The 20430-nt window shown below is 42.7% G+C and overlaps 1 protein-coding gene and 1 pseudogene across 1 annotated transcript in view; one reads left to right on the plus strand and one right to left on the minus strand.

Annotated features, from left to right (window-relative positions):
* Positions 1–296: 296 nt before the first annotated feature.
* Positions 297–2803, plus strand: LOC118591855 (annotated as a pseudogene).
* A 15807-nt stretch (positions 2804–18610) lies between these two features.
* Positions 18611–20430, minus strand: part of Morc2 (MORC family CW-type zinc finger 2) — a 41339-nt gene continuing 39519 nt past the window's right edge. Inside the window, exon 26 of the mRNA XM_036201576.1 lies at positions 18611–20161. Coding sequence (XP_036057469.1) covers positions 20093–20161 — 69 coding nt within the window. The 3' untranslated portion in view covers positions 18611–20092. The remainder of the gene's footprint in view (positions 20162–20430) is intronic.

The raw sequence follows: 20430 nt of genomic DNA on the forward strand, positions 1-20430 counted from the left end.
CCATCTCTACAGAAGATCCTTGAACTCCTTCAGACTGAAGAGAAAAACACACATGTGAGGCCACAGAAAAGAATTAGCAACATCTGAATAAGCAAGGAAGGAGTAGGGAAACAAACACTACAGAGTCAACATGACAGGACTTAATATACAACTTCCAATAAAAACAATTATTAATGGTCTCAATTCCCCAATCAAAAGACACAGACTAGTAAGTTAAAAATCAGGATACATTTATTTGTTGCCTTCAAAAAAACACATCTCACCATAAAAGACAGATACTACCTGGGCATGAAAGAATGGAAAAGGTACTCTATACAAATGGAAAAAGGAAGCAAGCATCACTGTTTTAACCACTGACAAATTAGACTTCAGGTCTAAACAAATAAGCCAGCGTTGGTGGTACACACCTTTAATCCCAGCACTTGGGAGGCAGAGTGAGCCAGCCTGGTCTACAGAGTGAGTTTCAAGACAGCCAGGGCTACTGTACAGAGAAATCCTGTCTGAAAAATAAATAAATGAATAGTGAAATTTTTTTAAAAAAGTTAAAGGAGGTTACCTTCTACTGACCAGGGGAACAATCCATCAAGAGGACATTGCAATTCTAAACATAAGCACCAAACACAGGAACATCTGGTTTCATCAAATACAGCCAGACATAAAGTCACAGGTTAGCTCCAGCACAATAGTGGGTAACTTCACTCTCACAGCAGGCGATTCCCTGCAAAAAACAGAAACGTCTGAAATAAGTGACATCACAGGGCAAATGGACTCAACATACATCTACCAACCATTCTGTCAAAACACTTCAAAATACATATTCTTGGCAGCCCATGGAACTTTCTCCAAAATCAGTTATACTGTTAGGACACAAAGCAAGTCTTAACAAATGTAACAAAATTGAAATAATCCATTGTATTCTATCCAATCACAGTGAAATAAAACAGATCAAGAGAAACTGGAGGATATGCTCTAATTGGTGGATATTAAACAACATACTACTGAATAATAGATTGGTCATTGAAGAAATCATGAAGGAACTCAAAACATACCTAACCTGAATGAAAATGAAAATACAACATACTAAAGTCCACAGGACATAATGAAAGCAGTCTTAAGAAGGGAGTTTATAGTTCTATGTTCCTACATTAAGAAATCAGGGGAGCTGGAGAGATGGCTCAGAGGTTAAGAGCGCTGCTTGCTCTTCCAAAGGCCCTGAGTTCAATTCCCAGCAATCACATGGTGGCTCACAACCATCTGTAATGAGATCTGGTACCCTCTCTTCTGGCCTGCAAATAAATAAATCATTAAAAAAAAAAAAAAATCAGAAAAGTTGGGCGGTGGTGGTGCATGCCTTTAATCCTAGCACTTGGGAGGCAGAGGCAGGTGAATCTCTGTCAGTTCAAGGCCAGCCTGGTCTACAGAGCGAGATCCAGGACAGAAACCAAAACTACACTGAGAAACTCTCTGTCTTGAAAAACCAAAAAAAAAAAAAAAAAAAAAAACCCAGCAAGACATCGCCTCCATTTCACACTCTCTTACACAGGCAAATTCCCACTCAACAGCCATCTCACCCTAAAAAAAAAAAAAAGGAAAAGAAAAAGAAATCAGAAAAAAGAGTCTTCATTTAAACTGAATATAAAGGCTGAGCCTCAGGCTAATCTGAGGGCAGACAAGTTGTTCAGAGCCCTTTGAAAGCCCACCTGAATCCAGAAACCATGAAAGAAAAAAAACAAGATGAAAATCAGCCTTCTGCAGTCTCCTGCGAGGAGACTGAGACATTAACTGGGAGGAGCAAGCTGGGAGGGAACCAGCTGGTCATGTCATCAAAATGAGGAAGTGCAAGACAGGCCATGGAATTCCTAACTCCCAGGATTACTCTGAGGTAAAAAGAAGTGACCCTACTACATTCCAGAATCAAGAAAAGCAGGAAAATTAAGACCTTGGAACTACCACAAGAGTTCTTTCTCTGCCAGACCAGAGCCAAGGAGACCCAAGCACAGCTTCCTCAGGAAGAAGTGAGATTAAATGACGTAAAGATTCAAAGAGGTCTCTCTGTACAGATGGGCTTTCCAAACTTGGGAACAATAAAAGGATTACAGCCACTACACCAAACTTTAAGAGGCTTCATGAGGCTCGTTTTAACAAAACGGAATCCGTTGATGTCTATACTGTAGAACACTGGAAGAACTGAAGCCGCTTGACAGTAAGGGATAGTGGTTCCACCGAGAGGAAGACTGTCCTGTGCTCCTGACAGGCATCAGTTGTCACAAGGCCAGTCCCATGGCCCTCAAAGTCATGGTACTATGTGGCTGAAGGGGTCAGATGCGCACTCTGTGCTTTCCACAACTAAAATGAATGCCGTGTTTATAGCTGCTTCTAAAGATAATGAAGATAAGGGTCCACTGACCATGCCTCCAGCCACAAAATCTCCATGTGTGACCCTACTTAGGAGTGCTTCAGAAGGCCAAGCTGTGCTCAGGACACCCAAGTTACAGACCCCTGAGGATTTCTACTGCAGTTCTTACCATTTGAGTTGACAGCTGAAACAACACAGGCTCCAGACTCTCCTGAGAAACCAGTAATTGATCTCAAAGCAAGTTTGTCTGGTCCCTGCAACTACAAGCCACACAAAGGGAAGCTGAAAGCTTGGGGGCAATCTAAAGAGAATACTTCTCGGAATGAACGTGTAAGCAGAGTTAGCTTCCCCAGGAAAACGTACAAACCTTCATCTCCAGACCATGGAGGAACAGAAGGAGCCAAGCATGAACACACAGAGAGGAACGCGAAGGCTTTGGAAACCTGAAGAAAGCTGCCTGAAGCCCGGGGTCCTGTCGAGTCCTTTCCTCCCAACTCCTTTTCCTTTTTATACTCCCCTCACCTTTAGCCAAAAGCGCTTTTTCTACCATACCTTTCGGTTATAATTTGTGGAATGTCTGTTCTTGCTCTGAGAAGTCATTCTCACCTTAAAGTCCATAACTAAAGTGGTTTCACTCGTGTTCCACTCTTTAAGAGACCTGGCCTTGGGGTTCTTAATGTCGATTTTGCATGTCAAGGTCCTGCTAGTTCTAACAGAGACAACCTGCATCCTTTCTGGACAAGAGCATTTCCCTCATGGCAGCAAGCCATAGCAGAAGCTCAGCAGGAATGTGAGTGAGATAAAGTTCACAGGAAAAGGGAGGCTGGGGAGGCACCTCTTTGTTCACTAGTCTGGAAAATCTAAAAATCTCATCAAAACCTTACCTACTTGGTTATGGATCAATATTTTATCAAGGTGAAAATGTTTTAAGCTTTAAGAGACTTGTTCAGATCATTTCATGTAATTGCTACATGTCACTCCTTAGATTCTCAAAATAGAATTCCTCGGCCCTTTCTGCTTACTAAATAAAAGCCTCATGGGCTGTACAACACTTGTCTACCACATACCAGATCCTAAATTTGATCCCTGGTACCACCAGAAACAAAACTGAGAATGGCCGCTGTAATTTCTCCCAGACTTAAACTTTACTAGTTGTAGCAAAAGAGGAGAGTGGCTAAGCATAGCTTTTTGGTTTTTGCTCTGAGTTTGAGTAGAGATTGAGTTGTGTGTAACGCTTATGATTTTCATGAGTGATTTTTTTTTTTAACTGTAGAAAAATGATCAGAAAGAGGATCTAGAGGGACAGCCATAGTTGAGAGCACATACTGCTCTTGCAGAAGAGCTGAGTTCAGTTCCCAGCACTCAGGCCAGGCAGCTCACATTTAGCTGTAACTTCATCTCCATGGAATCTGATGCCCCCTTCTGATCTCCATAGGCACTGCACCCACATTGCACATAATCCCCACATACACATATAAAAAAATTTAAAATATTTTTTTAAAAAAAAGCCAGGAGGTGGTGGTGTATGCCTTTAATTCTACACTCAGGAGGCAGAGGCAGGCAGATCTTTGTGAGTTTGAGGCCAGCCTGGTCTACAAGGTGAGTTCCATGACAGCCAGGACTACACAGAGAAACCCTGTCTCGAAAAACAAAAACAAACAAAACAAAACAAAAATTTTGGAAAGGTAACTCAGTAAAATGTTTGCCTCACAAGCATGAGGACCTGAGTTCAACCCTACAGAACCTATGGTTTGTTTGTTTTTTAAAAGCCCATTTAAGAAGATATGGTGGTCTAGATTGTAAATCTAAACACTTATAGAGGAGATAGAGACAAAAAGATCCCCATGGCTGCTCACAACCTTCTTAACTCCAGTTCCAGGGAATCTAAAACTCTGGCTTCTGGCTTCCACAGGCACTGCACACACATGGTGTACAGACATACATACAGGCAAAACACTCAAACATATAAAATAAAATCTCATAAAACTAAATATCCCAACCAAAGAAAGTCCAGGTCTATATGGATTCACTGTTGAATTCTACCAGACCTTCAAAGAAGAGCTAACACCAAGGCTTCTCCAACTAGTCCGTAAAATTGGAAATGGAGGAACATCAAACTCTGCATGAAGCCAGTGTTATACTAGAACCAGACAAAGACACAAAAAAAGGAAGAACCATATAGACCAATTTCCATGATGAACATAGATGCAGAAATTCCCAATAAAATACCTAACCAAATTCAAGAGCACATCAAGGAAGGTGGAGTGATAGAATAGCAGTTAAGAGCACTTGCTGCTCTTCCAGAGGATCCAAGTTCAGATTCCAGCATCCACATCCAGCAGCTCATAGCCACCTGGCCTCCAGGAGGACCTGTTCACACATGGCAAACACAGATATATATGTACACATAGATAATTTTTTTTTTTTTTTTTTTTTGGTTTTTTGAGACAGGGTTTCTCTGTGTAGCTTTGTACCTTTCCTGGATCTCACTCGGTAGACCAGGCCGACCTCAAACTCACAAAGATCCGCCTGCCTCTGCCTCCCAAGTGCTGGGATTAAAGGCGTGCGCCACCACCACCTGGCATAAAAAGTATTTTTAAAACACTGTGGCGGTTTGAATGAGCATGGCCCCCATAGGCACATATGTTTGAATGCTTAATCCCCAGTTAGTGGAACTGTTTGGGAAGGATCAGGAGGTGTGGCCTTATTGGATGAGTTATGTTACTGGAGTGGGATTTGAGTTTCAAAGTCCCACACCCAGGTTCAGCCTCTGTCTCTTTGCCTGCTGCCTGTGGATCATGATATAAAGCTCTCCGCCTCATGCCTACCTCTTGTATGATATTGGAGGGACCAGCCTTAATACCAGACATCCCAAGGGCTCAGGAGAGAAACTATGAATGGTGAGGACTATTTTCAGGAAATAGATAGAATCTCAGCACACCGAGCTCTATAGTCCATTCACTTTAATTCTTCTGGGATAACATCCTATTTACACAGCTTCTGTTCTGTTCTCGTGCCTAGCTCTCCTTTCTTGCCTGATGATTTCTCTCTATATTTATCTACTGCTCCCTCTAAGTTCTATCTTAATTCTCTCATCTTAATTCTGCCCCATCTAGGTCCTTTTCATCTCATTCTTAACCAGCTAGTACTTCCCCATCAGACTCTTCCTCATCTTCCATCTCGTCCACACGTTCTCTCTGGTCAAAATCCTCCTTAACCCTCTCTGTTCTCCATCTCTAAGTTCTCTGTGTTCCTCCTAAGTCTCCCAGGAATCCAGTTATAAACCCAAGCAATAGCAATCCCCTGGTCAAGCAAGGTCACCAGACTTGAATTCTACAGGGTCATAAAGGCAGGTAAGAATTTTCCTCAGGCAGTGACCACCAGGCTTCCAGGGTCAAATGGGAAGTGATAAGAATCACATAAAGGGGCAGTAATTGTTAATTACCATTTGCAACCCAAAAGGGAAGTGACTAATGAATTAACTAAAGGCTAGATTTGGGTAATATCTAAGAGGGATCTTATGTGCTCAACTATAGTCTTAAACATGATTGGGAGAAAATGTCAATCTGTAAGTTGCTAGGTCAATGGGAGAAAATAAAACTGCCTTCTTTTTTCCTGTGGCTCCTATCTGTCCAAGCTATCTGCTGTTTTTTCTGCAGGGTGGGGGAAAGTGTGCTCAGTCACTAGGCAACCTGTGTACAACTAGACGCCTCTGGTGATAGTTAAAGGGAGATCTGAAACTAGAGGTAAGATTTCTGAAAGGAGGAAGTTAAGCTTAATTGGCACATCTACCAGGCTTTCACAAACAGGTAATCTGGACACTTAAGTCTGTTCTTAGAGAGTACAGAGGTATCTCTGATAAGATACTTTCCTCTGTCTGGGGATGGACCTGGCTGGATGCTGCCAATGATGATAATTACAAGGAGGCTTGACCTGGGGTTCTGGCTGTGCATAGTTGTCAGCGCACAAGGTTATCTAAATATTCCTTTAGTAGATGGGAAATGGTGCCCAGTAAATGATGGAAAAGTTACAATAGCACACAAGAAACTCATAGCAGAAAACAACTGATTATCAAAAGCCAAATATCACCAAGGCTCCTTGGACCTCAGCTTGACCTCCGGAAGGCCCTTGGCTTCTTCCAGGTATTAGCTTTGTCATAATCAGCTGAAATCCTACTTTGTGTATTTTTGTGGCTTGTAGCCCCTGCCTACATGCTGCTATGCTTCTGGCCATGAAAAGCATTGACTAACTTCTGAAACTGTAAGCAAGCCCCCAGTGAAATGCTTTCTCTTATAAGAGTTGCCTTGGCCATGGCGTCTCTTCATAGCTATAGAAGAGTTACGAACAGAAGTTGGTACCACGAGTGGGATACCACTATAACATCCTGACAATGCTATTGTTTAGAAGAATATGGAACTTGTTGGGACTTTTGACTAGACAATCAGTTGAATATTTTAAGCAAGGCTTAATGGGCCATCACAGTAGGAACATAGAAGGTAGTGGTACTTGGGGTAGTATGAACTATGAAGGAGCAGCTCATTAGGTTTTAGAGGGGAGGATTATTGAGAATGGCCTAGAGACCATTCCTATGGTATTTTGGCAAATAATGTAACTGCTTTCTGTCCTTGTCCTAAAAATCTGCCAGGGACTAGATTGAAGAGCTTTGGATTAATGGCATTAGCAGAGGAGATTTCAATACATCCTAGTTTTGACTAGATCACATGGTTATTAGTTATCACTCTTATGCAGATTTACAGTGAAGTGCAAAGGGCAAAGAGAAATGTAAAATGCATAGTTTGAGGACAAAAGGATCATTAGGAAATATAATATTGGAAGCAAGTCTTGTGATCAAGGAAATGAAAAGTTTAAAGAAAAGCCTGATGCTAACTGGAAAGTAGGGAGTGGTGACCGCAGGAAAACCCTACCCAGTAACCCTGCAACTGGCGAAAGGGAAAAGCCTCGTCAATTTCCTAGGTCTAAAAAGCAATGGAAGGCTTATATAAATGTTATTCAAGGAGGGGCCAGGTTCCAGCCCCAGAGCAAACAAACAAACAAAAGCTTGGCAGGTTCGGCTACATAGATCTGGCTTTAGAATCAAGAAGGATACAAGAAAGGGGTTACTGAATCCTCCTCTACAGCCAAGGAACGCCACTGAGGTCAAGGGTGTGGAAAAGAAGCCCCTACATGGAGGACTAGAGAGGTCATTGTGCAAAGCTATGAAGGTGGAGTCTGGGTTGTATTGGAGCCCCCATGATGTTGGCGATGCCAGAACTATGGGATACCTGCCAAAGAGAGCTGCACACAGGCTGTGGAACCAGCCCAAGAAAGACTGAAGTGTGCTGCAGTCAGCAGAGCTGGAAGGGAAGAGCCATCTAATCAACCCTTTAATGTCAGCAAGGAGAAATGGAGTTTGGAGTTCTTCCTGCTGGCTTGCTTCGTGCTTTGGTTCAGTATTTCCCCATTATGCTCCCTTTCCCCACTTTTGGAAGAGTAATACAAATTCTGTACCATTGTATGTTTGAAATATGTGATCTGCTTTTTGTTTTTGCTTTTACGTAGGCTTACAGTTAAGAGATTGCTTTGAGTCTCAGAAGAGATATTGACTGAATTCTGAAACAGTGTTGAGAAAGACTATGAGGACTCTTGAAGTTGGACTGAATGCACTTTGCATTATGATATAGCTACAAGCCTATGGAAGCTAGGAAATAGAATATGGTGATTTGAATGAGAATGGCCCCATAGGCTCATATGCTTGAATACTTGGTCCACAGTTAGTGGAACTGTTTGGGAAGGTTTAGAAGGTGTGGCCTTATTAGATGAGGTGTGTTATTGGGGTTGGGATTTGGGGTTTTAAAAGCTCATACCAGGCCTAGTCTCTCTCTTTCTCTTTCTCTCTGCCTACTGCCTATGGATCATGATGTAGAGCTCTCAGCCCCATGCCTACCTACCTGCTGCTATGCTTTGGGCCATGAAAATCATTGACTAGCCTTCTGAAACTGTAAGCGAGCCTCCATTGAAATGTTTTCTTTTATAAGAGTTGCCTTGGTCATGGCGTCTTTTCAGCAATAGAGCTGTAACTAAGACAAACACAGAAAAAAAAAAATCACAATCATCAGGTTGGCTTTATTCCAGAGATGAAGAATTGTTCAACATATGCAAGTAGGTAGATGTAATACATCACATAACCAGATGCAAGGACAGAAATTACATGGTCATCATAAGTGATGTAGACAAGGCTTTTGATAAAAATCCAACACCTCTTCATGATTAAAAAGCCTCAAATAAATTGGGAATTGAAGGAAGGAATGTATCCTCATTTTAATAAAGGCTATAGCCAGCTATACTAGATGGGCAAAACTTCAAAGCATTTTCACTAAAATCAGGAACAAAACAAGGCTGCCCATTTGTTCCATTCTTACTCAACAAGTGGTAGAAGGAATTCAATTGAAATAAGAAGGTAGAATTCAAAGTATTCTTACTTGCAGATGTGATTTTATTTAAGAGACCCTAAAGACTTTACCAGAAAATTCTTAGAACTGATGAATAATGTCCGAAAAGTGGCAAGATACAAAATTAGCATAAAAAATTAATAGTAATACATGGTCTCAGTTACTTTTCAATTGCTGTGATAAAACACTATGACCAAGGCAACTTATTGCTGTGGAATAATCCTTTTCTACACTCTGAATATATATTACTCTCATTGATTAATAAAGAACTGACAGGCTGGTAGCTGGGCAGGAAGTTAGGCAGGAAAACCAAACTGAGAATGCTGGGAAGGAGAAGGGCAGAGTTGGAAGTTGCCAGCTAGACACAGAGGAAGCAAGATGAGAATGTCGTACTGAGAAAAAGTACTAAGCCATATAGCTAAACATAGATAAAAATTATGGGTTAATTTAAGTGTAAGAGCTAGTTAGTAATAAGCCTGAGCTGCCAGCCAAGCATTTATAAGTCACATTAAGCCTCTTTGTGGTTATTTGGTAACTGGCAGGCGGGAGAGAACCATCCATTTACAACTTATTTTAAAAAAGCATTTAATTTAAGGCTTACAGTTTCAAAGGGTTAGAGTCCAGGAAACAAAAGCTAAGAGAACATCTTGACCCACGGGAGGAGCAGAGAGAGCTAACTGAGAATGGCTTGGGCTTTTGAAATCTCAAAGCCCACGTCTAGTGACATACTTCCTCCAACAAGGCCACACTTCCTAATCCTTCACAAACAGTTCCAGCTAACTAGGGACCAAGTATTCAAATATATTGCCTATGAGGATCATTCAAACCACCGCACACACTAAAAAATAAATCAGAGAAACCCATTCACAATCACTCCCCCATTGCAAAACAAAAAAACAAACAAACAACAACAACAAAAAAAAACCCACAACACTCAGAAGAAACCAGACCAAGAAATAAAATATCTCTACAATGAAAACTTTACAACACTAAAGGGAGACAGAGAAGCAGATACAACAAGATGGAAAGACTTCTCATGATCATGGTTTGAAAGAATTAAATATTGTGAAAATGGCTATCTTACCAAAAGCAACCTAAAGATTCAATGCAATCTCATCAAAATTTGATGCATTCTTCACAGAAATAGAAAAGATCTGGAAATTCATTAAGAAACACAAAAGACCTCACATAGACCAAGCAAAGTTGAATAAAATAAGAGCGATATTGGGGGAACCTCCATACCTGATATCAAGTTACACTCCAGATCCATAAAAGCATCCTGTAGAGCATGGGAGAGAATAGAAAATCCAGGTATAAACAAACGCAGCGATGGCAACTTGATTTTTGACAAAGAGGCCAAAAACACACATTGGGAAAAGGCACCCTCAACAAATGGTACTGGGAAACTTGATAGCTACATGTGGAAGTATGAAGGCAGATCCTTGCTGCTTGTGATGAGCAAAAGCCAACTCCAAAAAGATCAGAGGCCTTAATGTGTTATCTGAAAAACTGCAGAAAACACTTCACAATGTAGGTGAGGACCTTCGGGGTAAGAGTCCAGTCACTGGGGAAATAAGCAAACAATGGCTAAAAGAGGACCTGTGAAGTTAACAATTCTGTACAACAAAGGACATGGGTAATCAACTGAAGAGACCGACTACAGAATGGGAGAAAATCTTCATCGGCTACACATTTGACAGAGAATTGGTATCTAGAATATACAAAGAACTAAAGAAAACTCAAATTTAAAAAGTACTAACGTATAGAACAGTGAGTTCACAAAAGAAGAAATAAAAATAGCCAATTAACGTTTTAAAACATATTCAACATCCTTAGCCATCAGGGAAATTCAAATTAAAACCACTATGATATCCCCCCTTAACCCAGTCAGGATAGTTCAGCAAGGGTGCAAAAAGAGGCTCTATGGGAGAGGGGTGAGCTAACAACAGGACATGTGATATGAAAATAGAAAGGGAGTATTAGAGTTGGGAAGATTTACATAGAGAAGAGGGAGGGTAAAGGAAGGTAATAAACTAAATACATTTGAAAGTACCAAAGCCCGAGTCCTGTCCCAGAGCAGCTCTTAACTGCAGGGCCAGGGCTCCAGCCTCCTATTCTTTCATCCTTTTGTGGAGGAGCACTACAGGTGACCCTGCACAGACACCCTTCTGTCCGGGAGCTCTTGTTTCTGCAAGGCGGTGCAGGAAGGGCCACATTGTTCCATTCTCCTTAGACAGCCAGCCTGTGCGCAGGCTTACCAGTCTTTCTGTATGTCCAAGTTCTCGAGACCTCTTGGGTTTCACAACTTTATCTTTATATTGGTAATTTACAATAAAATTTAATGCCAGGCGTTGATGGCACACGCCTTTAATCCCAGTACTCGGGAGGCAGAGGCAGGTAGATCTTTGTGAGTTCGAGGCCAGCCTGGTCTCCAAAGCAAGTTCCAGGAAAGGCGCAAAGCTACACAGAGAAACCCTGCCTCAAAATAAATAAATAAATAAATAAATAAATAAATAAATAAATAAATAAATATAAATAAAATATAATTTAATTTTTAAAAATTTCAACATAGGCCACAAGAGGCATAAACATGTAAAATAAATTATATGGCTATGATTGAAAATATCTGAGACTGTTCAGTTAATTCCAAAAACTACAAATAGAACATGATCCCTATCAGAACTCTAATATATTTTAAAAAATCTGACCAGTGATTGTGAGAAGACTGCTTGCCAAAAAGAAAAAAAAAGAAGAAAAAGTATAATTTGTGTTTTAAAGAATTGATGGGGGTATTTGAGGCCAGCCTGGTCTACAGAGTAAGCTCTAGGACAGCCAAGGCTACAGAGAAACCCTGTCCTGAAACCCCGCCCCTCCCCCCAAAAAAGCCAGGTGGTGGTGGTGCATGCCTTTAATTCCAGTACTAGGCAGGAGGATCTCTGTGAGTTCGAGGTCAGTCTGGTCTACAGAGTGAGTTCTAGGACAGCCAGAGCTACACAGAGAAACCCTGCCACGGAACGCACTCCCCCATACACACACACACACACAAATCTGATAAGCTAGAAGGCTTCAAGCAGCCTCATTTCCTCAGGTTACTCACGTCAGCACTTACCATACCGCAGACTGTGCTTGTCTCGTACCTGCCGTGCATCCTGTAAGCCTGTACGGTGTCTGTCATCACGTGGGAGCATGCACGGTGTCTCCTACAGAATGATGCTCCGTAAGTGGTTGTAGACTCAGTCAGTACAAGGCCAGGAAGACTAGAGAGGAAAAGCAGGCAACACTGCTGTCGGGCTAGCTTGGGTGGGGAAGAGCTGCATGAGATGAGCCAGGACACTCCTGATTCTCCTCAAACCATAGAGCCCAAATTACTGCTCCTGACAGACAGGGGTAGGTGTCTAGAAGAATCATCTCTACAAGAAAGAAGAGACCTGGTGGATCCAAGGAGAGGGGAGGAGATGGTACCAGAGACAACTTTCAACACATAACCTTCAGAATGACATCAATGAATAAAAACTACCTTTTTTAAGATTTTATTTTCATGTGTATGAACCTTTTGCTGCATGAGTCTGTGCATGCATGTAGTACCCATGGAGGCCACAAGAGGGTATTGGATCATTATCCTCTGGAATAGAGTTACAGATAGTTACAAGCTGTCATGTTAGTGATGGGAATCCAACCTGGGTCCTCTGCAAAACAGCCAGTGCTTTTAACTGCTGAGCTCTCTCTCCAGCTCCAGTAGTACTTCTTTTTATTAAACTAGCATGTCAGCAAAATCCAATAAAAACAGAGCTAAAATATAACATTCAACCCAGTGTTTACATTGAAAAGAACTCTCTGGCATGAGAGGTGGCTCAGTAGAGCACTTTAGAGCATGTGCAAGGTCCTGTGTTCCATCCTCATCACCAGAATTTTCACAAATATAAATAAGACAATATCAAATAGAATGTAGCCACTTATAAAAGACATACTGCTAAGTGGTAAATTAATGCCCAATTGGGTTTTTAAAATGCATACATTGGTTAAAAAATAGAAAACTAGATATACCAGACAAAGTTTTGAAATATTTTGTTAAAATTTTATTTTATGTGTATGAATGTTTGCTTGAATGTATGTATGTACACTACACCACATACAGGTCTGGTCCCATAATGGTCAACAGAGAGCATCAGCAACCCTGGAACTGGAGTTACTGACAACTGTAAGCCACCACATGGGTGCTGGGAATCAAACCCAGGTCCTCTGAGAGAGCAGCCATGCTCTTAGCCATTAAGCCATCTCTCCAGCCCCAAAGTTTTTAAACACAACCATGAGATGGAAAACTGTAAGGAATATTTGTGCTTCACAGACATGTTACTAAGTCAGGGAGCCTAACCAAAGGTTTGAGTACCTCAAAAGAACCTTCTGTGCTCTGCATAGGCTACTGGAGTATTTCCATCAACTTTCTTACTCAGCTGTGGACCCTGTATGCAACACTACTGACCAGCAGGCAAGATGTGCCCACAGGTGCAGTAGTAGCAAGTCTGTTATGGGAGTAACCAATTGCTCTCTGATCAGATTGGAGACTCACTCCACAAAAGAGAATTTGTACCTGGTGCTATAAACCAGTCAAAAGCCCATATCCTAATAGCCATAGGCTGGGGGGGGGGGGGGGGCAACTGTTGTTGTGTTAAATGGACATGATGTGACTATCCAGTTGCCTTTAAAGTAATCAGCGACAGTCAGAGAAGATTCTTTTTGTAATGGTTAGCAATAGCTTATCCCTGGTGTAGAGAATGAGCCAAAGTACTGAGAATAAATGACTCTTGAATGCCCAGCCATAGATGGGACAGCTGAGAGAATTTCAGAGCCAGGAAGAGGGGGTTGAGAGGTGTGAAACACTGACCTCTGGGTATTACATGGCTGTTGTACTTGAACTCACATATCTCCACAAGATTGGGGGCTGTCAATATCCTCTCCTGGAAAGGGAAGAATAGCTAGCCGATGGGGGTCCACTGCTCCCTGGAAACTTACAGGCAGTTAATGGTTGGTGGGAAGAAAGACATTTTCCTCAGTGGTATAGCCACTGGTAAGGTGCCCATGATCTTGTAAACAACTCTAATGAACCTCATTGGACACACATATGCACACATACACACACACAGAGAAGTAGGGCTAATTGGGAAGAGGAGAGGATTAGCAAGCATGAATTGGAACAAGAAAGGATGATAGGGTAAATATGATCGAAATATGTCATATGTAAAGATGTTATAATGAAACCCATTTTATTATGTGTAATTAATATATGCTAATAACATTATAGGGAGACAAGATTTGTTGTTGTTGGGAGGTTTTGTTCTTTTTTGGTGGGGGACCCACCACCCAGCTCCCAAATAAATTCACACACAGAGGCTTATTATTACTTATGAATGCCTAGTCTTAGCTTGGCTTAGTTTCTAGCCAGCTTTCCTTAACTAAATTATCCCATCTACCTTTTGCCTCTGGGCTTTTCCTTTTCTCTGACTTCTGTAAATCTTACTCTTACTCCATGGCTTGCATTGTAGCTGAGTGGCTGGCCCCTGGAAACCTCCTCCTCCTCCTCTGGCTACTCGATCTCCCATCTCTCCATACAAGCCAAAAAGAGCTACTCCTGGTGGCCCAAGCTGATAATCCTGGCTACTGAGGAGGCAGAAGTAGAAGGATCTCAAATTCAAATGAATCGAAGGCACTTTAGACTCTGTTTCCAAATAAGACATTTTGAAAATGGGTGCTCATAGCAGGGGATATAGTTTGGTGGTAGAGTGTTTGAGCAAGCACCTTAACAACAAGCTTCCCTAACTACCAGTTCATAAAATAGAAATAAATTCCATATACTCACAGATGGTATACTGACGTTCCTTCATATTAATAGCTAGTAAGTACTAGAGGTGTGGAAAGGTATTCTATTGGAGTAGTGACAAAAGCCATAAATAGGAAATAAATTTAGTCAGAAACCTATTAAAGCTGTGTGAAGAAATTATTAAGGTTTATTTAGTCAGAAAATTATAGAATCCTTGCAAGGAAACTATAAAACCCTACTGGATAATCTCAAACATATTTTTACTAGATTTTAAAAAATGTATGTGCATGATCTGGAGGCCAGAAGAGATCCCTGGAGCTAGTTACAGGAAAGTGTCAGCCACTAGACACAGGTGCTGGGAACCCAACTCTGGAAGATGAAGATGTGCTCTTAACCAATGCACCATCTCTCCGCCCCCCCCCCCCAAATCATAAACAAATGGAAAACCATTTTCTATCCTCCTGGGAGCTTACAATCATAAAACTGCCAACACTCTCAAAACGTATTTAAATTTAATGCAATTATATTTTTAAATAATTATAATCTAAACTATAATTTTCCTCCTAGGAGAAAAAGCTTGGTGCTTGCTTTTACTGTTTGTACTAAAATGTTCCACGGAGACTGATTAAAATAAAAATAATCATTGCAACAAAATGAAGGTTTGTGGAGACAGGTTGGGAAGAAAGTGATTTTCCTCAGCAGGATAGCAAACCCCTAGATCTAAAATTGTTTAGCTTTCATCAGTTGTGGTGGTACCTGCTTTTATTTCCAGCACTCCTGAGGCCTGAGGCAAAGGCATGCGGATCTGTTAGTTTGAGGCCAGCCTGGTTAACATAGGGAGTTCTAGAACAGCCACGGATACAGAGAAAAACCTCATCTCAAAATAAAACAATAAGCAACAACAACAAAAAACACCCAACAACTAAAAGTGTGTCTTTCAAGAGACATCACAAATGGAGCCAAGAGCCGATCTATTGAAGTTCCAAAACTCAAGAGGTCTCGAGAACTTGGACATACAGAAAGACTGGTAAGCCTGCGCACAGGCTGGCTGTCTAAGGAGAATGGAACAATGTGGCCCTTCCTGCACCGCCTTGCAGAAACAAGAGCTCCCGGACAGAAGGGTGTCTGTGCAGGGTCACCTGTAGTGCTCCTCCACAAAAGGATGAAAGAATAGGAGGCTGGAGCCCTGGCCCTGCAGTTAAGAGCTGCTCTGGGACAGGACTCGGGCTTTGGTCTCTAGCACCTTCAGAAGGCTCACAAACACCTGAAGTTCCAGTTTCAAGCCTTCATCTGCCTTTTGAGGGCACCACACATTTATGTGCCGCACAGACATACACACGGGTAAAACATTCATCCACATAAAAGCTTTGATCTTTGTTGACCTGTAAGATAACCTCAGGGTTTGAGGAGTCCCCTGAGGGCAACCTTCCTGCGTGATGCCATCTGTGCACCTTTGTGTAGCTGCTGTCTGGGTTGGGGCAGTGCACTCCACAGAACGCCTCCACTGGCCAGTTGGAAGAAGGTCAGTGCTGAGAATGTTAGTCACCTCCGCAGAGATGACTGGTTACTAGAGTGCTGTGTCCTCTGGGTAGGTAAGCATTTCTAACCAACCCTTGGGCAAGTGTGGTGCCATGGTAACTGATGGCTAAGCACAACGAACTAAAAAAGGCTGTCAGGCTCCTCTTCTGTGCCCATTGAATAACCCAAAAGGCCAGTCTAGTGATCAAACAACTGGTGAGGCATCTGGTGGGGGGAGGGGGCACGGAAGACCTAGAGATTAAGAGGGGCAGGAAGGACAGTAAGGCAGTAACAGAGTAGAGCGGCTACAGCTTTCAAAAAAAGGGAACTGCAGGGGACCCTGAGAATCCTGAAAGTATCCTAGGAAGGTCCAGAGAACATGAATCATGGCTCTTGCCCTCTCAAGGATAGATGCCCCCTATCTTCCAGGTATTAGCTGGTATCTGCGGAGGATGAGCACCCTAGGAAATGGCATAGGTCTGGCAGAAGGTACATGGAAGCCCAGCGCTCCCTCTGGGACACTAAATGGATGGCCATGACGGCAGTACTAGGGAAAGCATGTCCCTAATGTAGGCCACTCTGTGAAAGCTGGTGGAGTACAGAGAATCCTACAAGCAAAAATTGGGGATCAAGACAGAAAGAGGTTCCTGGCCCCCATTCCAGCTTCAACCCACAGCTCCAGACTTTTTAGAAGCACTGGCTAAACCTGTCCTTGTAGCTTATTAGACTGGAAGATCTGCCATGCAACCCCTTAAGAAGGAACAAGGAGTCAGGGTACAGTGACTTGCTTACCTTGCAAGAAGGAAGTTTCGGCTGAAGCCAGCAGCGGCCCTGGCACCTGATAGGTTACTGAAAATGGCAAGACTGAAGAATAGGTCTGGCAACACCATGCCTCACCACCTGTTGTCGTGGAGCAGTGCAGGGGAGCTGGCAGTCTGAAGACAGAACCTGTTGGGGCCCTGCCTTCTGGGTCAAGCTGGCCCTGCAGCTGCTCTGAGAAGCCCGTACAGTGCAGCTGCTGCACATGGAGCCTCCTAGGTTCCATCTCCAGTGAAGTCCAGAATCTTGCTGTAGAATTCTCAGGCTCACCCAGTCCTGCTAAATGATCTTCCAAATAGGGGTCAAGTAGCCAGTGGAGGCACAAAACACTCAGGCAAAACTTGAGTTCTGTATAAATGGCAAATTTGGAGTCTTCTCAAGCTTTACTTCTGATCCCTAAAGGTGCAATCAGCCAGCTGCTAACAAGGGAAGCATGAGCCTTGTAAAGATAAAAAACAGTATCTCTCAGACAGATGAAAAGAAGAAACCAGAAGTTTCCTCAGCCTGTACTAATTCTTAGAAAACAAATGTCATGTGTTTGTCTTGATCTGAGAAGACCCACAGCTCCAGACTTTTTAGAAGCACTGGCTAAATTTCTAAATGTAGTAGACAGCATTTTACTCCAAAATGGGGTTGGAAATCCTAAATCCTACTAAGACATTTTCGTGAAGATTTTGCAAACTCATGATTAAAAAAAGGATCCTTAGTCCTAGATGCAGAACTACATATACCTCTGCACCAACAAACAAAACCAAAAAACCCAGACAAGCCAATGAAAATGTTCAGTCACATGAAAACAAATCACTTTTGGAGACACCTTAATGAGTTGAAACTGGAAGTTGCTGTGAGCAGAACGGAAATGTATCTGAACTTACCCTCTATACAAATATAATGGATAAAGGTACACACATACCACAGCTTTCTTCACAGATGTTAGGCCACCACCCCACACCTTTAATCCCAGCACTCGGGAGGCAGAGCCAGGCGGATCTCTGTGAGTTTGAGGCCAGCCTAGTCTACAGAGTGAGTTCCAGGAAAGGCGCAAAGCTACACAGAGAAACCCTGTCTCGAAAAACCAAAAACCCAAAAGAAAAAGATTGTTACATGACAACACATTCAAGATAATGACATGTCCTGTGATGGCTCAGAACAAAGCAGATTCATACTAGCCTCATTCTGATACAATGTATGCTGTACTTGGTGAAAAACCTAAGAAACCCAAGAGGTCATGTGTTGCCATGTGTCCAAGACAAATCCTCTGATCTCCAGAGAGAACTGGGAGATTAGGCAAAAGATAAGCCTTTTGTATTATTCGGATTCTTACATGTCCACTTGTCATTCAGCATCTTCAACCCCACCCTCTCCTTTAGAGCCCATGGATGTCTTATCAACCAGTTCTAAGGTCAGCTATTTCATGACATGGCCAGGAAAGACCCTCTCTTTTTATCTTGCCATCAGAATAGTAGGACCTCTGCATGAGGAACAGGCAGCATTCAGAAGAGCTGAGGTTGGATTAGTACATCCAGAAAGTTCAAGCTAAAACATCTAAGAAATGAAGTATTAAGGAAGTGAAGCTAAAAACAGACAATGGAGAAGCAGCAGAATGAAGAGAAAGGTCTTGTATTTCACATAAGAATGCACTCAACTCAGGAGTCTCACCAGTAGAAATTTATGGTAACACATTTTGATTACATGTGTAGGTAAAAAAAAAAAAAAAAAAAAAAAAAAAAAAAAAGTATTACCTGCCAATAAAAATGCAGGACCAATTTTCTTTTAAACAGTGGGTTTACAGACAAAAATGGATCACACACTGCCTGGATAGGGTCAACAGAAAGTTGGACTGGTGGGTTATGTGCACCAACTCAGGAACCCCATCTATTGGAGAACGTCCCAGAGAAGAGGACTACTTCTGAGTGATACTCCCCTGCAAACAACCCTGCATCAGGGATTGCCTGACGGGATAGTCTGGGGTAGCCTAGAACCCAAGCAGGCACTTCTAGCCACATGTGCACAGTTCCCTCACCACCACTTCCCCGTCTTCTGCTAACACCATGGGACTTGGGTGATGGAGGAAACAAATCCCAGGATGGTTTAGAACAAGAGTACAAAGTCACAGTTCTGTCTTCAGTGGTCTTCAACAGGAGTGAAGAGTTGGTGGGACTGGAACCAGAATTCTCCCAATGGCCATGAGATGAAGCTCTTGCCTTTCTGGCTCTGAGTAACTGTTTGAAGAACATAGTCCCTCCTCCTCCTCTTCCTCCTCCTCCTCCTCCCTGTTCCAGAGTTTGGGAGGTGCTGGGCTCTCTGGAGCCCACAGAGAACGTAGTAGAAAAGCAGCAGCAAAGGCTCTCCAGGAACTAGCACCACTGAGGAAGCCTCCTCCTCCAGAGAGCTCTTCCACACCTGCACACCCTGAGAATCTTTGGAGTTCAACATTCAGAGTGCTATCCAGCCCAGCAATCTGACCAGTCAGAGCTGTCCACGCTTGAGCTTGGACAGTGTGGTTGACTTGGGAAATGGGTCCTTCAGCAACAAAATATGTGGTGCACTGGGAAATTTGAGCATCAAGAATTCTCTCCAAGCTGTCTGGATACTGCCACAGCCAGGATGACTCTGACAGCTGCTCAGGTAGTCTACAGACCTTCATAGCCCTGACTGGACACCAGGAGATCTGTTTGTTACAGGGAGAGTCTTTCTGATATTGGGCCTGCTTTGATCACCCCTTGAGGGTCTTGTAGATATGAGTCCCTGGGGACATATATTTTCCATATTCCATTGTTGATCCTCTAGGAGAAAAATCACCCTGCCCCCACAGCCTCTCCAACTTCAGGCTGGTGCTTGCTCCGTCCTATCTTGAGGTGCCAGGAGCTCAATGGCTCAGACCTCTGTGCCCTTTCCTCAAGAGTCACACAAAAGAAGAATGGTCTCACAGCAGGCATAACATCTTCTCTTTTAAAAAATAAATATTTATGTAAACTTAGGGAAGAAGATTCAAGGAATCTCCTTCCCAAAGCACAATGTCCCACATGAGTCAAACCAAGATTAAGTCCACCAACTCACTAATGAAATCCCCCTCCCCAGAAGGTGCTCTGCTGAGGGGCAGGTATGCAGAGGAGCCATCTGCCTCCCAGCTCCTCAGTCCCCTTTGGTGATGAGGTCCTCAATGTAGGCATCCAGCTCGTCATCTGTGTTGATGTCTATGTCCTGGAACAGAGTGGGGTGGGGGTCAGCTGGGGCAGGAAAACAGGTTGGGGGAGAGGGGGGGGGGACTAGGCCCAAACTCCATCCTGTTATCTCTTGCCTAGCTGTCTGTCTCTCACTCCTGCCCTGCTTCTAAATCTCAGTTATCCTTTGTCATCAGTCATTGTGCATGCCCAGGAAAGTATGAGAACTTTCTTATCAGGTTCTCTGGTTCTAACCTGCATCCCTCCTACTAACTAGAGTGTCTTATATTGAAAATTGGACTATGCTGC

Source organism: Onychomys torridus, chromosome 10, assembly GCF_903995425.1.
Source record: "Onychomys torridus chromosome 10, mOncTor1.1, whole genome shotgun sequence".
Classification (NCBI taxonomy): domain Eukaryota; kingdom Metazoa; phylum Chordata; class Mammalia; order Rodentia; family Cricetidae; genus Onychomys; species Onychomys torridus.